This window comes from Miniopterus schreibersii, assembly GCF_964146895.1.
Source record: "Miniopterus schreibersii genome assembly, chromosome: X".
NCBI lineage: Eukaryota > Metazoa > Chordata > Mammalia > Chiroptera > Miniopteridae > Miniopterus > Miniopterus schreibersii.
Window position 1 is genome coordinate 70,746,970 of NC_138104.1, and position 16,671 is coordinate 70,763,640.

The 16,671-nt window shown below is 39.5% G+C and overlaps 1 protein-coding gene across 1 annotated transcript in view; it reads right to left on the minus strand.

Moving 5' to 3' along the window:
* KLF8 (KLF transcription factor 8) overlaps positions 1-16,671 on the minus strand; it is a 120,286-nt gene that overhangs the window by 22,919 nt on the left and 80,696 nt on the right. Inside the window, exons 3-6 of the mRNA XM_081126127.1 lie at positions 12,478-12,551; positions 7,987-8,554; positions 4,526-4,628; positions 3,746-3,885 (exon numbers count right to left, since the gene is read on the minus strand). Of these exons, the coding sequence (XP_080982253.1) occupies positions 3,746-3,885; positions 4,526-4,628; positions 7,987-8,554; positions 12,478-12,549 (883 nt within the window). The 5' untranslated portion in view covers positions 12,550-12,551. The remainder of the gene's footprint in view (positions 1-3,745; positions 3,886-4,525; positions 4,629-7,986; positions 8,555-12,477; positions 12,552-16,671) is intronic.

Here is a 16,671-nt window from a genome sequence, read left to right on the forward strand (position 1 = left end):
GGGCGGGGGGGGACAGCTTTCTCCCAGGCAGAAGAGATGGCAGAGGCCATTGCTCCTTTGGCGAGTCTCCCCTGCACACAGCCAGCCAGCAGGTGCCATATTTGAATCGCCAGCACCTGACTCACACCTTTGGCCCCACCCCCTGATTCCCGGAGGCCCCGCCCCTCCCCATCTGCAGCTCATCCAGGCCATTTCCAGGGGCTTTTCTGTGCAAGTGGCCTCTCGAGCCTCATGCTTAGGACTTTCCTAAAATCTCTCAAACAAGCAGCAGCGTGCCCCATACAGCTTGATAAGTGGCCCCAGGCCTGGCACTAGTGGCAGCCTGCATTGGTTGATAGCTTGGCCTCTCCTGGACAACGCCAGCCCAGCACAAGTAGCAGCCATCTACGGTTTGCTGTGTAGCTCATGCTGGGTGGCCCTGGGCAAGGCACTAGCACAGGCTGACTTTGCACCTCCCAGGAGGCCTCAGAGACAGTTCACCCAGTGGTCAGACTAGACCACACTGGATTACAACCCTTACACATCCACAGGTGACACACTCAAGGGGAGCACTTGGTGAACACCAAAGCTCCACTGAAGTAAATCTTGCTCCATAGGGGTGTCTCCAGCACAGCAGCTCTCTGGTTGTAGTTGCAGCTGGTCCTCACAGCTGACTGGCCTGGGGGTCAGTTCCTCCCAGTGATGCCAACAGCAACCAAGGCTCAACTACAACAGGACAGTGCACACAGCCCACACAGGGGAGCACCTCGAAGGCCCAGCTCAGGTGACTGGGGACGCTGAGCCACTGGACCCTACAGGACACCTACTACACAAAGCCACTCTACAAATTCCAGGAGACATAGCAGCTCTACCTAATACATAGAAACAAACACCAGGAAGCAGCCAAAATGTGGAAGCAAAGAAACATGTCACAAAGGAAAGAACAGAAGAAATCTCTAGAAGAGGAACTAAATGAAATAGATCCAAGCAAGGTAACAGATACAGAGTTCAGAATAATGGTTATAAGAATGCTCAAGGATATTAGTAAGAGTATGACAAAAATAATTGAGAAAATCGATGACACAATAAAGGACCAATTTGAAATGAAGGCTACAGGAACTGAAATGAAGAATAATTTACAGGGAATCAACAGTAGGGTAGAGGACGCTGCGAATCAAATCAGCAATTTGGAACATGAAGAAACAAAACACATTCAACCAGAAGAAGAAAAATAAAAAAGAATCCAGAAATATGAAGATAGTATAAGGAGCCTCTGGGACAACTTCAAGAGGCCCTTACATTCATATTATTGGGGTGCCAGAAGGAGAGGAAAGAGAGCAAGAAATTGAAAACCTATTTGAAAAAATAATGACAGAAAACTTCCCCTACCTGGGGAAAGAAATCAACTTACAAGTCCAGGAAGCACAGAAGGTCCCAAACAAGAGGAACCCAAAGAGACCCACAGCAAGACACATCATAATTAAAATGCCAAAGGTTAAAGACAAACAGAGAATCTTAAAAGCAGCAAGAGAAAAGTATTTAATTACCTACAAGGGAACACCCATACGGCTGTCAGCTGATTTCTCAACAGAAACTTTGCAGGCCAGAAGGGAGTGGCAAGCAATATTCAAAGTGATGAAAAACATGGAACTACAACCAAGATTACTCTACCCAGCAAAGCTATCATTTAGAACTGAAGGTCAGATAAAGAGCTTCTCCGACAAGGAAAAGCTAAAGGAGTTCATCAACACTAAACTAGCACTACAGGAAATGTTGAAGGATCTTCTTTAAGAAGAAGCTAGTGAACAAAAGAATCTGATGAACTAAATAGATCAAGAGACATTGACGCATGTAATAGACGATCATATTTCAGAGGGAAGAGGAAAGGGAGGTGGAGGGTGGGAAGAGATTAACCAAAGAAGTTATATGCATATATGCATAATCCATGGACACAGACAATGATGGGGTGAAGGCCTGGGGAGAGGGTAGGAGTGAGGTGGAGGGGGTCAATTGGGGGGGGAAATGGGACACCTGTAATACTTTCAACAATAAAGATAAATTTAAATAAATAAATAAAAGAAAATTCAGGTTTAATATATATCATATATCTATCATCTATCTCTGTTATCTATTTATCTGTCTAACTGTGGCCTGGATCACAACAGTAGCCTCTTAAGTATCCTTCCCCTTTCCACTCTTGCACCTCGATGTTTCTATCACCAATCACTGCATGCAATATGTTCTAGTTATGCTAGACTTGTCGGTTATTAGAACAAGGCAAGCTTACTCAAATCTCACAACTTCAACTATATACATATATGGTCAGTAGAATAGGACTCCATCCAGTAATCGAACATGGAGGAGAAGTAAACAAAACATCAATAAATAAGGAAGAGGGTCATGGGAATGTCGAGAGAATACACCCTGGAAATCAGTAACCTGTTCATAGCCTCAGGGCACTGCAACTAGGACTCTGATCCTTCTTTACAAATCCTAACATGAAAAATGTAACAGAATATTATGTTTCCAAGAAAAGAAGGTCCCTTTCTTGTCTAGGGTGTCCAAGTCTCAATTCTGAGCTAGAGATGACTTGGGAGGAAGAGTCTCCCAGGAAGAGGGTATAAACTGATGACTGGTAAGCTATATCTGGCACATAGGAAGGTTTCTTTAAATCCATGGTGTTACACAAAAATATTAGTTAGATGCCAATATTCAAAATCTAGGGCATTTCCCATAAAAATCTTGATCTTCTGCTTTTCTTTAAAACTTGGGAAATTTGGTAATTCTTTTTGTTTTTACATTAAAATTTAATACTTTCATTTAACAAGAGGCACCATAAGAAAGTGAAAACCAATACCAGCAACAAAACAAGCCACTGACTTATTTGCAATGCATACAAGTGAGAGAGGATTAGTATTTCGTATATATAAAAATCCCTCCAAATCACTGTTTTTTTAATTGCAGAAAGAAAAATTTAATCTTTATTGAGTATATCTGCTCAAACAAACAAACAAATAAAAATTGAGAGTCTAGTAAGTGTCTCTCATTGTTCCCGATAAAATAAATATTAAGACAGGTTTTGCTTCTGCCTCCATGATTTAAAATATTTTCCCTGTAGTTAGAAAACTAAATGTAGGCAAAGTTGACCTCTGGCACTTTGTTCACTGTCTCTAAGAAAATGAAGTAATTCTTATTTGGAGTTGAGTGACAGCTCTCCCCCAGATGGGGCAGATGCCCCCCACCCACAGTTTGACACAATCCCACCAGTTCTACTTTACTTATTTTTTCTAATGTGCACCTTTTTTCAAATGTGAACAAGCATATGTTATAGGTTGGTGGATGGTGCTGAGCTCAAATACTCGCTTTAATTTCACATAGTTTAAACCGCCTTTGAGCTTTTCAATACTCAGAAAACCTGTGGGGCTCTGGTAGCAAGGGAGGCAGTGATGACTTAGCTGCCTTAATCTTTGTGTGTTACAACTTCTCAATTAGAAAGAACCACAGGTGATCAATGAAAATGATGACCATTCAGCAGACATCAGGCTTAGTGTACTCATAGGCTGGTTTTATAAAAGCTACCTTAGAGGAAGAACAAGACATAGGAGTAAAAGCCATGAATGGAGCCCATTCCCATAAGTATAAATGAATCAGTCTTTGTTTGAAGACTTTCTTCTCTTCCTATCTCTCAGAGACTCTGAGTGTATGTGTGCACACGCATGTGTGTGTGTGTGTGTGTGTGTGTATGGGGGTGTGGAGGTGGGCAGACCTGTATGGATTCTGCGGTGGGCTTTCAGGTGAGAGCTTTTGGTGTATACTTTGCTGCATCCTGCAAAGTCACATTGGTGAATCCGTCTTCTCTTCAAGTCAAGGGACTCTTCTCCCTGCATTTGGGTCATTGCTGCTGGTCTGAGCAAAACAAGAGAAATAAGGCCAAAGAGTGATTTTAAAGTAAAGGCTAAATAAATGGATGTACATACAGTGGGAATGCTTCATACATGCATTTAAGTTATGCAAATTTAACACTAGGTCCTTAAAAGAAGAAATAATTAATATAGTACAAGCAATTCCCTCAACTAGCCCATTCTGCTCAGTAAGTGCAGGTTCCAGGAGGTGGCAATGTTTCCTTGGGTGGTTTCTGTTCCCAAACAGTGTGAGCATTTCACTCTAATAAGTCTCATTCTTGTTTTTAAAGAAATATATTTGTCATACAACATGGTTGCTAATACACTACTTTATTAGTTCCAACACTAGAAGACAAGGCTGCTTTAAACTTACAGAAAGAAACACTATGCAACTGTACTTTATAGGAAATTAGATTTTTAAAGGGTAAAACTGATGATCTAGAATTAGAACATAACTCTGCCATAATATGTATGTCTATGCACATGTATGCACACAAACCCATACCTTTGCTGGGAAGGCAGTTTTCCTATATTTTGTTGTCCCCAAATTTTTACTATTGTGTTTGAGAATTTGTTCCATTTCTACCACAGACACACACATATATACACAGAAAGGGACTTGAAGTAAAGACAAAAGTACTCACTCTTGCTGTAGTCCCTGTAAGGCCAACGATCCACTTTCATTTGCGCTTTCCTCACTGTCACTTGGGATTTCCAGTGGAGACATGGACGTGGGGTCAACTTTCACTAAAAGCAAAGAAAAGGAGCAGTGTGGGCTACAAATATATGTGTCTCTGTCATCATTTTCAGTATTCCCAGTTTGGCCCACAATGAGAAGTAGCAGAAAGAGAAATAAAGAAAAGGCAAAGACAGAAGAAGTATATTTGTATAGAAGGAAGAGAAGAATATTTAAAATATTTAGCATAGCTGCAAACAGAAATTCTTTTGAGGGAAAGGTAGTAAGTACCATTCTGGTACCATTAGAATAAGCTTCTCTAGGATGGTGAGTGAGATAGGATAGTGGGTTTCTCTAGGATAGGGTGTGGTTACAATTCAACTCTCTATCTCCAGCCCCCAGGAGAGGGTCTGCTTAAAAGTCAGGTTCAATGCATGTTTGTTGAATCATACTCTCTGAATAGTTCCCTGGCTGTCCTAAGATAAATGCCTACTCTCAGCCCAGAGGTAATAACACATCCTTTGGCTTTTGTGCTCCTAAATGAAAACAAGCCAATGAGAAGAAATGCAAACCTGGTACCTAGTAGGTGTCTGATACATATTACATCCTTCCCTTTCCCTCCATATGTTGGGAGAAACCCTCAAATATTTCTTATTATCAATTACTTGTTATCAATTTCTGACACCTAACAAAACTCAATCCTGTGGTCAGCAGGCTCCTCGATCTAGTAAAAGCTTCAAAATTTCTATATAGAAGAAACTTAAGGGTGGTAATAAGATTGAATGGGGAAGGATCTGGCTAGTGCAGTCACCTCCATACATTGATTGTGCACCATTCACTAAAAAGTTTTAAGCATAGCCCTGGCCAGGTGAGTCAGTTGGCTGGAGCATCATCCCGTACACCAAAAGGCTGTGGTTTTGATTCCCGGTCAGGGCACATACCTAGGTTCCAGGTTCAATCCCAGGTCTGGCGGGATGCAGGAGGCAACCAATTGATGTTTCTGTCTGTCTGTCTCTGTTTCTGTGTCTCTGTATCTATCACTCTCTTTCCCTCCTTTCCTCTCTCTAAAATCAATAAACGTATCCTTGGGTGAGGATTTAAAAAAAGTTTTAAGTGTGCATCTCAATATATATGTGTTTGCATATGTGTTTGATATAAATGTATATTAAAATTTTGTGTACATTATGAAAATAAACAAAAAATAACATGTAAGGGGCGAGAAAATACAAAGAGAAATTTTGATACTTTCTCCCTGTGCTCCAATTGTCTTGTGCACCTCTCTCACCTGAGGTGTAAGCATACCATTTTGGAGACCACTGGGCTAATAGTCTTAGCTTAGCATGAAACTACATAAAACACTTTTAAAATTTATTATTTAAATTGGCTCCAGTGGACTAATGGGTATTATGGTGGGAATTCAAAGCCCCTTCAAACCATTCCTAGGTGCTACCACTGTCTTGATATCAGCAAATTCTCACACAGGGAATTTTATTTTTCCATTTCATTTTTTTGTTTGGCTCTCTTTCCCTATATAAGAATTTATAACCATATTTTAATAAACCTCTTCAGGAGATCTCAAAAACAAGACTGTTATGAATACTTACATTATCAAAATTAACCACTAGCCAATGGCAACATTTTTATTCAAAGAACACTGCAGAGTTTCAGCAACTTGATACTTAGTATATTGTTTTTCAGTATCCTACATTTAGTGATGCAATGATTACAAGGCATTGGATTTCAAAGGTCAAAAACTCTTAGGAAGTTTATTTTATATATATACTGAGCTGAAATCTGGTTCCTAGTCATTTCCACCCATGTCTCTCCCCTTTGGTCTTTTTAATTCAAGCTAAACATTTATCAGCTACTCATTTGACATGGATTTGAGTCCTCTCACCATCCTAATCTCTCTCCTCTAACTATACTGTAGTTTCCTAACATCCTTCCTAAGGCATAACATCCAAAACTGATTAGAATGCTAGATGTGGTGAAGCTGAATATCTTGAAAAACTTCAAGAAGCCTTACATTTTTCTTTGATCATTCCCAATTACAAACTAAAGTGGATATACTTTCAGGACGGTAACTGGGTGGGTGGGGGATAGTGGTGAAAGGGAGACTCACTTTATACCTTTTGGAATTCTGAACTTATTTTAAAAATTAAACAAAAGGAAAGATTACAGCATATGAACTCTCTCCTGGACAAATTTTCAAGTTTGTTCATCAAATTATTTGTTGTGAGACAACTACTATCTACCACTATGTTAGGTTCTCTGAAGACGCACAAAGAGAAATAAAATACAGTCTTGTCCTGGAGGAATTTACAATTCCGTGAGGAAGAATGCCCATGTACTTGTGATACCGGCGAGTAAAAAGTAAAATGGAGGGTGACAGGTGCTAAATGCAGAGGAACACAGGGAAAATGGCAATATTTCAAAGAAGACTTTTACCTGCAGGGAGAAACAAAGTACAGTGTTAGGAAAGGCAGGAGCTAAGTCTGGCTAAGTATGTAGGACTAGAAACATTCTCAACCTGTCCACCAAAGCATTCCTAATGGCCTAGAATAAATACACTCTCCTGGAAAATCCCAAGCCTTAGTGAGCTTAAAATCATTTTGAAAGTTTGTGTTTTATCTTAAAATGTTACTCAAATTTTATATTTTTCTCTTTAATAAAATCATATTTTTAAAATATAAAATGTTTTAAATTACTTACTCTCAAATAATATATAGGTTCCAGGAAGATACATAGTATTTCACTCAAGGATATGCATACCCCAGTCTGAGAAGCATGGACTAAACAAAAAAGAGTCACTGTACATTCTTAAGCATTGAAAAACCAAGGTGCGTGAAAGATTATGCTTGAAGCTGTGTGCAAGGAGGTAGAACAACTCAAAACAAGAATAGATGACAGTAGCTAAGATCCGGAAATGGCCCACGTGCCCAGCAGTAGATGAGTGGATAAAACAGCTGAGGAAAATTCACACCATGGGATATTATGCAGCTGTAAGAAGAAGGATCTCTTATCCTTTGGGACAGCATGGAGGGACCTGGAGAGTATTATGCTAAGAGAAATAAGCCAGGCAGAAAAAGACAAATATCACATGATCTCACTTATATGTGAATCTAATGAAAAAAAATAAACTGATGAGCAAAACAGGTCCAGAGACATGGATGCATGGACCAGACTGAGGGATCTCAGGGCAGGAGAGGAAACAGAAGAGATTAACCAAAGAACACATATGCATATATGCATGGCCCCTGGATAGAGACAATAGTGTGGTGAAGGCCTGGGGTGGGGCAGGGGGCTGGGCAGAGGGGGGCAAAGGGTGGAAAAATTGGGGGCATCTGTAATACTGTCAACTATTAAAAAATAAGAGAGAGAATAGATTGATGAAGGTGAAGCCCAGGAAAGGGGCACCATGATGCTCACCTGATCCAGCATTTTTGCCATCTCCTCCAATGAGTGGGACTGTAATGGCTGCAGGGTTCCCATCTGCAGGCAAAGTAGTATACACCATGGGCAGCGATTGTACCACTACTGGGATGGTCTTCAGGCCACCACTCATTTTATTTGGCAGACTGACTGAGGGGATGGTGTGAATCACATGAAAGATCTGCTGGCCACCAGTGCCCTGAGAGGAGGCCAGAATAGAGCCTGGAGTCAGAACGGCAGGGATGTTTGCTAAAGTGCCTGTATCAGATGCCGAAGTGGACACTACAGGAGTCTGGGGAGTAGGCTGCGGCTTGGGAGGACGTATTGGAGCTTGTAGCATGCTGGCAGGTTGGAGAGGAGCCTTGGGCTTGTGAAAGGAGAGGTCTACTGGTTCCACCTGGGGCAGGCTGAAATCATTAGCCAGAAGTTCTTCTGGGGGCTCAATCTTGATGTCATTAAACAGTGCTGGGTTCTCCATGGGATTGGCATCCAGAAGTGGTAGAGATGTCATATTACCTCTGCCTGCTGTCTTTGGGGGATCTCTGATCTGAACAGAGCCAGTGACCTAAAATAAATTAATAAACAAATGAGAGATGCAAAACAGTCAGTGCTAGTGCCCTAAAGAAGAGACATGTGAGCAATGAAAAGAAGAAATCTCCATTCTCTTCTCATGGACAGAATATATAAGGAGCTGAAAAAAATGAGGCAGGAGTATACTAAAGAGGAAGAAGAAAGGGAAACTTTACTGAGCATCAGTACTAGGCACTGTATCAGGCAATTGATACAGATTGTTTTATTTGTGGAATTCTGAACTTATTTTAAAAATTAAAAGGAAAGATTACAGCATATGAACTCTCTCCTGGACAAATTTTTAAGTTTGTTCATCAAATTATTTGATGACTCCATGATTTGTCCCACTGTTTCACATACTTCTAAAGTACTCCATCCCTCGTGGGTGGATGTACTCCACCCCGGTAAGGGAGCAGCTGAATCCTGTTGGTGGTGGGGACGAGGGAGGATATGGAGAGGAAGTTTTCAAAAAAATAGTTCTGTTTAACTTAAAAATTCCTTGTCCTCTGAATCCCCAAATCAACTTAAGCTCCTATTTTTTCCTATGTTTCCCATGTATCTCTTCATCTGGCTAGTCCCCTTCCCAGATTAAAGAGGCAGAATACTAGGAATCTCTAAGAAAGAACAGGAAGGAGTATTTGTTCTTATAGTCTTTCTATCATGACTGTCAATAATATTGAGAAATAAAGTTACAACAGAAAGCATAAGAAAAGGTTACGTGTAGTATCATTTTCTATAAGAATATAGGCTGTGAGTGTAGAGAACAAGTAATAAGCAGAACCACATGAGTGACTGATACAGATAATTTAGCATTCCAGGCGCTCAAGTGCACTAGAGATTAGTAAGAGTTGGGGTTATCAGTGAAGATTTATGAAAGAAATGGAATTGGAATTTGGACTCTAAGGAAAGCGTGGGATTTGATAAATTAGATAGACTGATTGAAGCACATGCCAGGCAGAAAGAACGGCATAGGAAAAGATATCACTAAGAACCTTTCAGAAATGTATGACCCAAGTATATATATTACAGAGATATTGTTTATTTTCTTGGTTGTAATAGTGTTGATGTAGTTATGTAGGAGAAAAGTCATTATTTGTAGGTGATGCATGCTGAATTATTTAGGAGTGAAGTTTCTTGATGCAAATTACTTTCAAAGGTAAGAAATGAGAGAGAGAGAGAGGGAGGGAGGGAGGGGAGGGGAGGGAGGGTGAAAATTTGAGCCTGTATGCCAAAATGTTACGAATAATAAATTGGAGGGGGGAAGACATATATAGTACAACAGGAACCCTAAAGTTGCTCATACACTTAGTCCAAGAAGTTGTACTTTCAGGGAATAATCACAAACTAGAAACAAAGGGTAGGTGACAACCAAGTGCTCATTCATTATACGGTATGGTGGTATAAGAATTCAAAGAAGGAGGAGCAGCATGTGTGTACTGAGCTAGAGAGCCACCTACCAATCCTACCTCATGACACAAACAAATCATATAACAGACCAAACCAGGAGGCATGTTGCCAGCATTGTATTGTTATAGAATACAAGCTCTGAGTCTTTGTCCCCTCGGGCATGGCCAGTGTTCTGTGGGCATGTACCACAAGCACCTTTGCTTTACTAAAACCAAGGTATCTTGGAAATGACAAGAAACAAAAAACAAGTGCTTAGGTCATCTACTATCCAGAATTTCTACACATTGAACCAATTTCAAAGTGCTTCAAATTCTGGAACCTTAGTATACTTAAACAACACATCAAAAATATTTTTGGAACTGTACTTAGGTGTACAGAGATTTGAAAATAAGGTAGTTATGCATGTTTGACAACATTTCACTGAGTATTTTTTATTACAAGTCCAATAGATTTTTATCTAACACTTATACTCTGCTTCCTTTTAGTATTAACTATGACTAAGAACCAGCAAACAGCAGATGTTTTGCAACAATTAGCAAGTCTTGATGTGCTAATAGTCCCTAAATGGCAATAGCTACAAATAAGGTAAACAAGACATTAAATTGGGTTTAATATCATTAAAACAGTACAAAAGTATCATATGCACATGCAACTTAAACAAATTCAATTGTACACCAAGGGCAAAACATTTAATGATTAAAAATATTTTTTGTAATGACGCCAGATACTTTATCTGGTGACTTTTAAAAAAAGATCTGTACTAGATATACAAAATGATATACTTAATTTTATAAGCAATTTAAGAGATTTTCAAGGGTAATTTTGACTGTATTTGTGTTTCACATATACAGTGACTTTAGAACTCAACCCTGAGCAAAATGGGACTTCCACATCTAACAGAGTTCCTGGCTGTAAAAAACATAATCTGTTTTGAATCCTTGTTCTGGGAGCATTGAAGTTCAAATTTTTCTTATCTGTAAAATTGGAACATTAAGAATATCAATCTGTGATGGTTAATTTTATGTGTCAATTTGGCTGAGCCACAGTGCCAAGATACTTGGTCAAATGTTATTCTGAATGTTTCAGGAAAGGTATATTTTTGGGTGAGATTAATATTTAAAGCATTGGGCTTTGAGTAAAGCAGGTCACCCTTCATAATGCTGGTTGGCTTCATCCAATCACTTGAAGGCCTTAACAGATAAAGAATGACCTCTTTCAAGCAAGAAAGAATTCTTCCAGCAGACTGTCCTTAAACTCAAACTGCAACTTTGCCTTAGCTCTCCAGCCTGCCAGCCTACTCATTCGATTTTGGATTCACCAGGATTCCACAATCATGTGAGCAGATCCCTTAAAATCTTTCTCTCTGTCTTTAGATAGATAGATGATAGATAGATGATAATAGATAGATGATAGATGATAGATAGATAGATGATAGAGATAGATAGATCTATTGAGAGAGAGATTGAGACATATACATTCTGTTGGTTCTATTTCTCTTGAGAACCCTGACTAATACACTATCCAACAGAGTTATTGTGAAGATTAAATAAGATAATGCATTTATGGAATAGTGCTAGATAAATAGTTGCTGTTCTTTACCAAGTGTCTAATCTTGCCCCTGTTAACGTAAGAAATCATTCAAACCTGTGAAGAATTTTTGTGAGTTTATTTGAGCCAACCTGTCGACAATTGCCAGAAGCCAAAACCTCAATGGATTGAGATAATGCTCCTGAGAATGGCAGTTTTGCACTTTGTTTTATACATTACAATCAAAAGAGGAGGCATAAGTGGATTACATGAAATCCATTGGTGATAGATCAGGGAGGTGGGAGAAAGCAAAGCGGGGAAACCTCTGCGATTGGATAAAACATAAAATGATGGGCACACTTCTTTTACATTGGTGGGTACAGAATAGTTACCAGTCAACAATTAACTCAGTAACAATGAGGGGATTTGTGGTCTCCGCAGAGCAGTGTCTGTGCTTTGAAGGGTCCGGGAAAAGCTTTGAGGGGTCCGGGAAAAGGAAAATTACTTTGACTTTCCAACGATGTTATCGTAGATGCAAAAGGACAATCAACAGGCTCAGTTAAGGTGAAAATTAACCTTTGTTAGGGAAAAATGCTGCCTTAGGACATGACCACTTATCATAAACTGCTTTTAGTTTAAAAAGTTTTCATTTCAGACCATCCTTGTGGTTACTTTAGGTCTCTGAGTGCGCAAGGCTGCCACGCAGGCCTTCCCTGAGCTTGTCAGGTTTAGCACATGGCCCCTTTTCATCCACACCCCTATTGCCTTGATCCCAGAGGCTACGTTTCTTTAAGGCCAGATCTACTCCCTATTTTAATCTGAAACCCGAGCATTCAGGTACTTCTTATAAATCTCCCTTCTTTGCCCCTTTTCAGTCCTCAACATGTTGTTAGAAAGAAAAGTGATCTTCAGCTCAATAATGATTACGAGGTACTCAACAGTATTATGGCACAATATTAGTATCTCTTTTTCCTGATAACTGACCTGTTTGAATACATGCATTGAGCCACCTTCTGAATTAAGTTGGACCTTCAAGTTGTTTATGAGTTGATCCATATCTGGAAAAGACACAAGAGAAAGACAACTTTAAAATAAGATCTAATCCACTATATACACATGCCATTTACCCTTGGTTACACCTATTTGTGTTTTTATGAACATTATTTCTCAAGACTTACTAGATACTGAAAAGTCAGTATTTGGATAACATTCTAATATGTATATTCTGTTCATCAAGATGGCCTTGACTTGTCCCCAATAATATTAGCTGCCCCATCCCCTCAAATTCTGTATGCATGTAAATCTGCTTCTTCCAATCTCTCCAATCCATCTGACATCCATAGGAATATCAGCGTAGCTAGTTTCCAGAATGCTCCCCTTCCTGGCTCAGTTCTTATTCTAAGGAGTTCCATGCTCCTGTGTGGATATTTACCCCAGTGAACTTGTTTACACATCAGCATCAATTCTCTCTAAAGAAATAGTTTATCTTTCTACCTCTCCTAAACATACTTGCCAGGTGGAGTTACTATAAGCAGTCTTTTATTTCCCTGATAGCTTTTCCTCCTACGAAAAAAGATACTTGGTGGCCTCATTCAACTGCCCTGCACCATCACAATCATTCCCACCAGAAGCACACACCAGCATCTTTTTAACCAGATTTCCTTTGATCTATCTACAGTCTAATCTCACTAGAGAGGAAAACACAGGGCAAGGAAGATGAATCCACAGCTTGCTTATGACTTAATTGGTCAGATTTCAGGTCACACTAAGTGTCTACAAGTCAATTACAATTAGTTTCCTCATTTATGACCTGGTTGCATTTCAAAAGGTTGTCCATAAATCAGTTAATTGCTTTGGGCATCAAATACATTTACCTATAGAAATGTTCATTTACAGGTCTCTTCACAATAGCCATTTGAGACCAAATACAGTTAAAATACAAAAAATGTACAATTAGCAGGAATATAGTTTTATAATATGACCACACAAAAAGTAAAAGATAATTCTAAACACGATTCCTTATTTATTGAAAATCCAGAATGGAGGAAACCAGTCTTAATTAAGTGGCAAACACATACAAAGAATCTTCTATTGGGATTATGAGAAAATTTCTGGGACACTATCAAGAGTTTGGAGAATTTTAACAATTTAAAATATTACCAATTTTATCTCAAAGTGCATAGATTTTCTTTTCTTTGTTCCAAGTATATGAGTAGAGCACTCATATATACATCCATCATTCACCAAATCTTCTCCATAATTACTATGTGTCAGAAATTATAGTAGGCAAATTGTTATCAGTTTTAGATCTGAGTCAACCAAATATGGAGAGTCAGCAAATATAGCAGAGAGCACTGACCTGGGAGTTAAATGCGCAGGAATCACATCCCATTATCTTTGTAAAGGCCTTTTTCTTTCTAAGCCTCAACTTCTACATCTAGAATCAAAAATTTTCAAACTGTTCTCTGCAAAGTCCTATGGCTTCTAAAAAGTCTCTTGGAGGTGGGGCGGAGTTAATGGAGGAAGATGTGTAGTCAAGAATAAGCACAGTATTTCACAGACCTAGAACAAACATTTTGAAAATTTATATGGAACCAAAAAAGACCCCAAATAGCTGCAGCCATCTTGAGAAAGAAGAACAGAGTGGGAGGGATCACATTACCAGACTTCAAACTATATTCCAAAGCCACTGTAATCAAAACGGCCTGGTATTGGTACAACAACAGGCATATAGATCAATGGAACAGAACAGAGACCCCAGAAATAGACCCATGCCATTATGGTCAGTTAATATTTGACAAAGGAGGCAAGAGCATACAATGGAGTAAAGACAGTCTATTCAATAAGTGGTGTTGGGAAAATTGGACAGACATATGCAAAAGAATGAAACTAGACCACCAACATTCACCATACACAAAAATAAACTCAAAATGGATAAAAGACTTAAATGTAAGTCACGAAACCATAAAAATCCTGGAAGAAAACATAGGCAGTAAAGTCACAGACATCCCATGCAGTGGACTTTTCACTAATACATCTCCTAGGGCAAGAGAAACAAAGGAAAAAATAAACATATGGGACTACATCAAACTAAAAATCTTCTGTACAGCAAAAGAAAACGGCCTCAAAATACAAGGAACCCCACGGTCTGGGAAAGCATATTTGCCAAGGATGAATCTGATAAGGGGCTAATTTCCAAAGTGTACAAAGAACTCATAGCACTCAGTAAGAGGAAGACAAACAACCCAATTAAGAAATGGGCAAAGGACTTAAATAGACAGTTCTCCAAAGAGGACATACGGATGGCCAAAAGACACATGAGAAAATGCTCGACGTTACTAATCATCAGAGAGATGCAAATTAAAACCACAATGAGGTATCACTTCACACCTTTCAGAATGGCTGCCATCAACAAATCAACAAACGACATGTGCTGGCAAGGGTGTGGAGAAAGGGGAACCCTAGTACACTGTTGGTGGGAATGCAGACTGGTGCAGCCACTATGGAAAACAGTATGGAGGTTCCTCAAAAAATTAAAAATAGAGCTGCCTTTCAACCCAGTGATTCCACTCCTAGGAATGTATCCTAAGAATCCTGAAACATTCATCAGAAAGGATATATGTACCCCGATGTTCATAGCAGCACAGTTTACAATAGCTAAGATCTGGAAACAGCCCAAATGCCCATCAGTAGATGAGTGGATAAAAAAGCTGTGGGACATTTACACCGTGGAATACTACGCAGCTGTAAAGAAGAAGAATCTCGTACCCTTTGGGACAGTATGGATGGACCTGGAGAACATTATGCTAAGTGAAATAAGCCAGGCAGCGAAAGACAAATATCACATGATCTCGCTTATACGTGGAATCTAAAGAATTTAATAAACTGATGAACAGAATAGATTCAGTGACATGGAAGCATAGATGAGACTGATGAATGTCAGAGGGATGGAGGAGGGTGGGTGGGTGGAGGGGGAAAGAGTAACCAAAGAATTTATATGCATATATGCACAACCCAAGGACACGGACAATGGTGGGGAGAGGGACTGGGGAGGGGGAAGGAACGGGGTGGAACCGGTCATTGGGGAGAAAAAGGGACATCTGTAATATTTTAAACAATAATAAAATTAAAAAAAAAAAAAAAAGAATAAGCACAGAAGTCAGATGCAGAAAACTGTGTTTTCCATTAGGCTGTAGGCTCTTTGCAGGCTGAGATTTTCGTCTTTGATGTTTCTTCCAGTGATGTATTTCCAGGGCTCAGGACAGTGCCTGGCATGTAGTGGGTATTCAGTGCATTTTCCAAGGTTTGTGATGAGTGACAGAAAAGGAGAATGAGGAAGTATGTTTCATCAAGTACAGGAATTAGACAGGAATAGAAAACTAGAGAGGTTACATATGAGAGATGTTTGATGTGTAATTAACTATCAAGTATGATGTGCCAGAGGAGGTAGTTTACTGTGATTTCAAGGAGAAGTGAAAACAGAGGTACAACAGTAGAAAGGGAATGTTAGGTCAGATAACTCATGTAATCTGGAGAGGCCACCATGAAGCCAGGGGCCAGAAAAGTCCGGAGGAGAGTGAAGAGAATTCTCCAGTCACACAGCCTCCCATTAGGCCTCATTACTTCTACCCAGGAACACCTACAAGCGCCACCTCCTATCTGGTCTTCCTCGACTCCTATGGATTATGAGACAGCAAGGATGAGGAAGGAAAGTGACTTTGATAAGCTACTTAGCCCTTATTGAACCTCAGTTTCTTCACTGCCAAGAAAAGGGGGTATGGTACTGATTTAATAGGATTAATGTGAGTATTCCATGAATTAGTATATGTAAATGTACTTAGCATATGAAAAGTTCTCAATATAATTAGTTATCATTAAAATCACCACCATTATTATTGTTGATGATCATCTTTAGCTCTGGCCCTAGGAGAAGGATATATCCTAGGCATTAAATAGTTCTTTTATAAACTCAGTGTCCTCACAACCCTTCTCTTCTCTTATAATTATAATCTCAATTTATAGCACCACATCAACCCAGTCTCAGTCTAAAAACCTGAGGGTCAGTCACTTTTGACTCCTCTCTCTCCATCTCCAGCCAATTGGTTATCAGCTGCAATAAATTCTACTGTAGAAATATCTCTTAAACCTAGCCCTTCATCATCTCCCAGTCACTGCCCC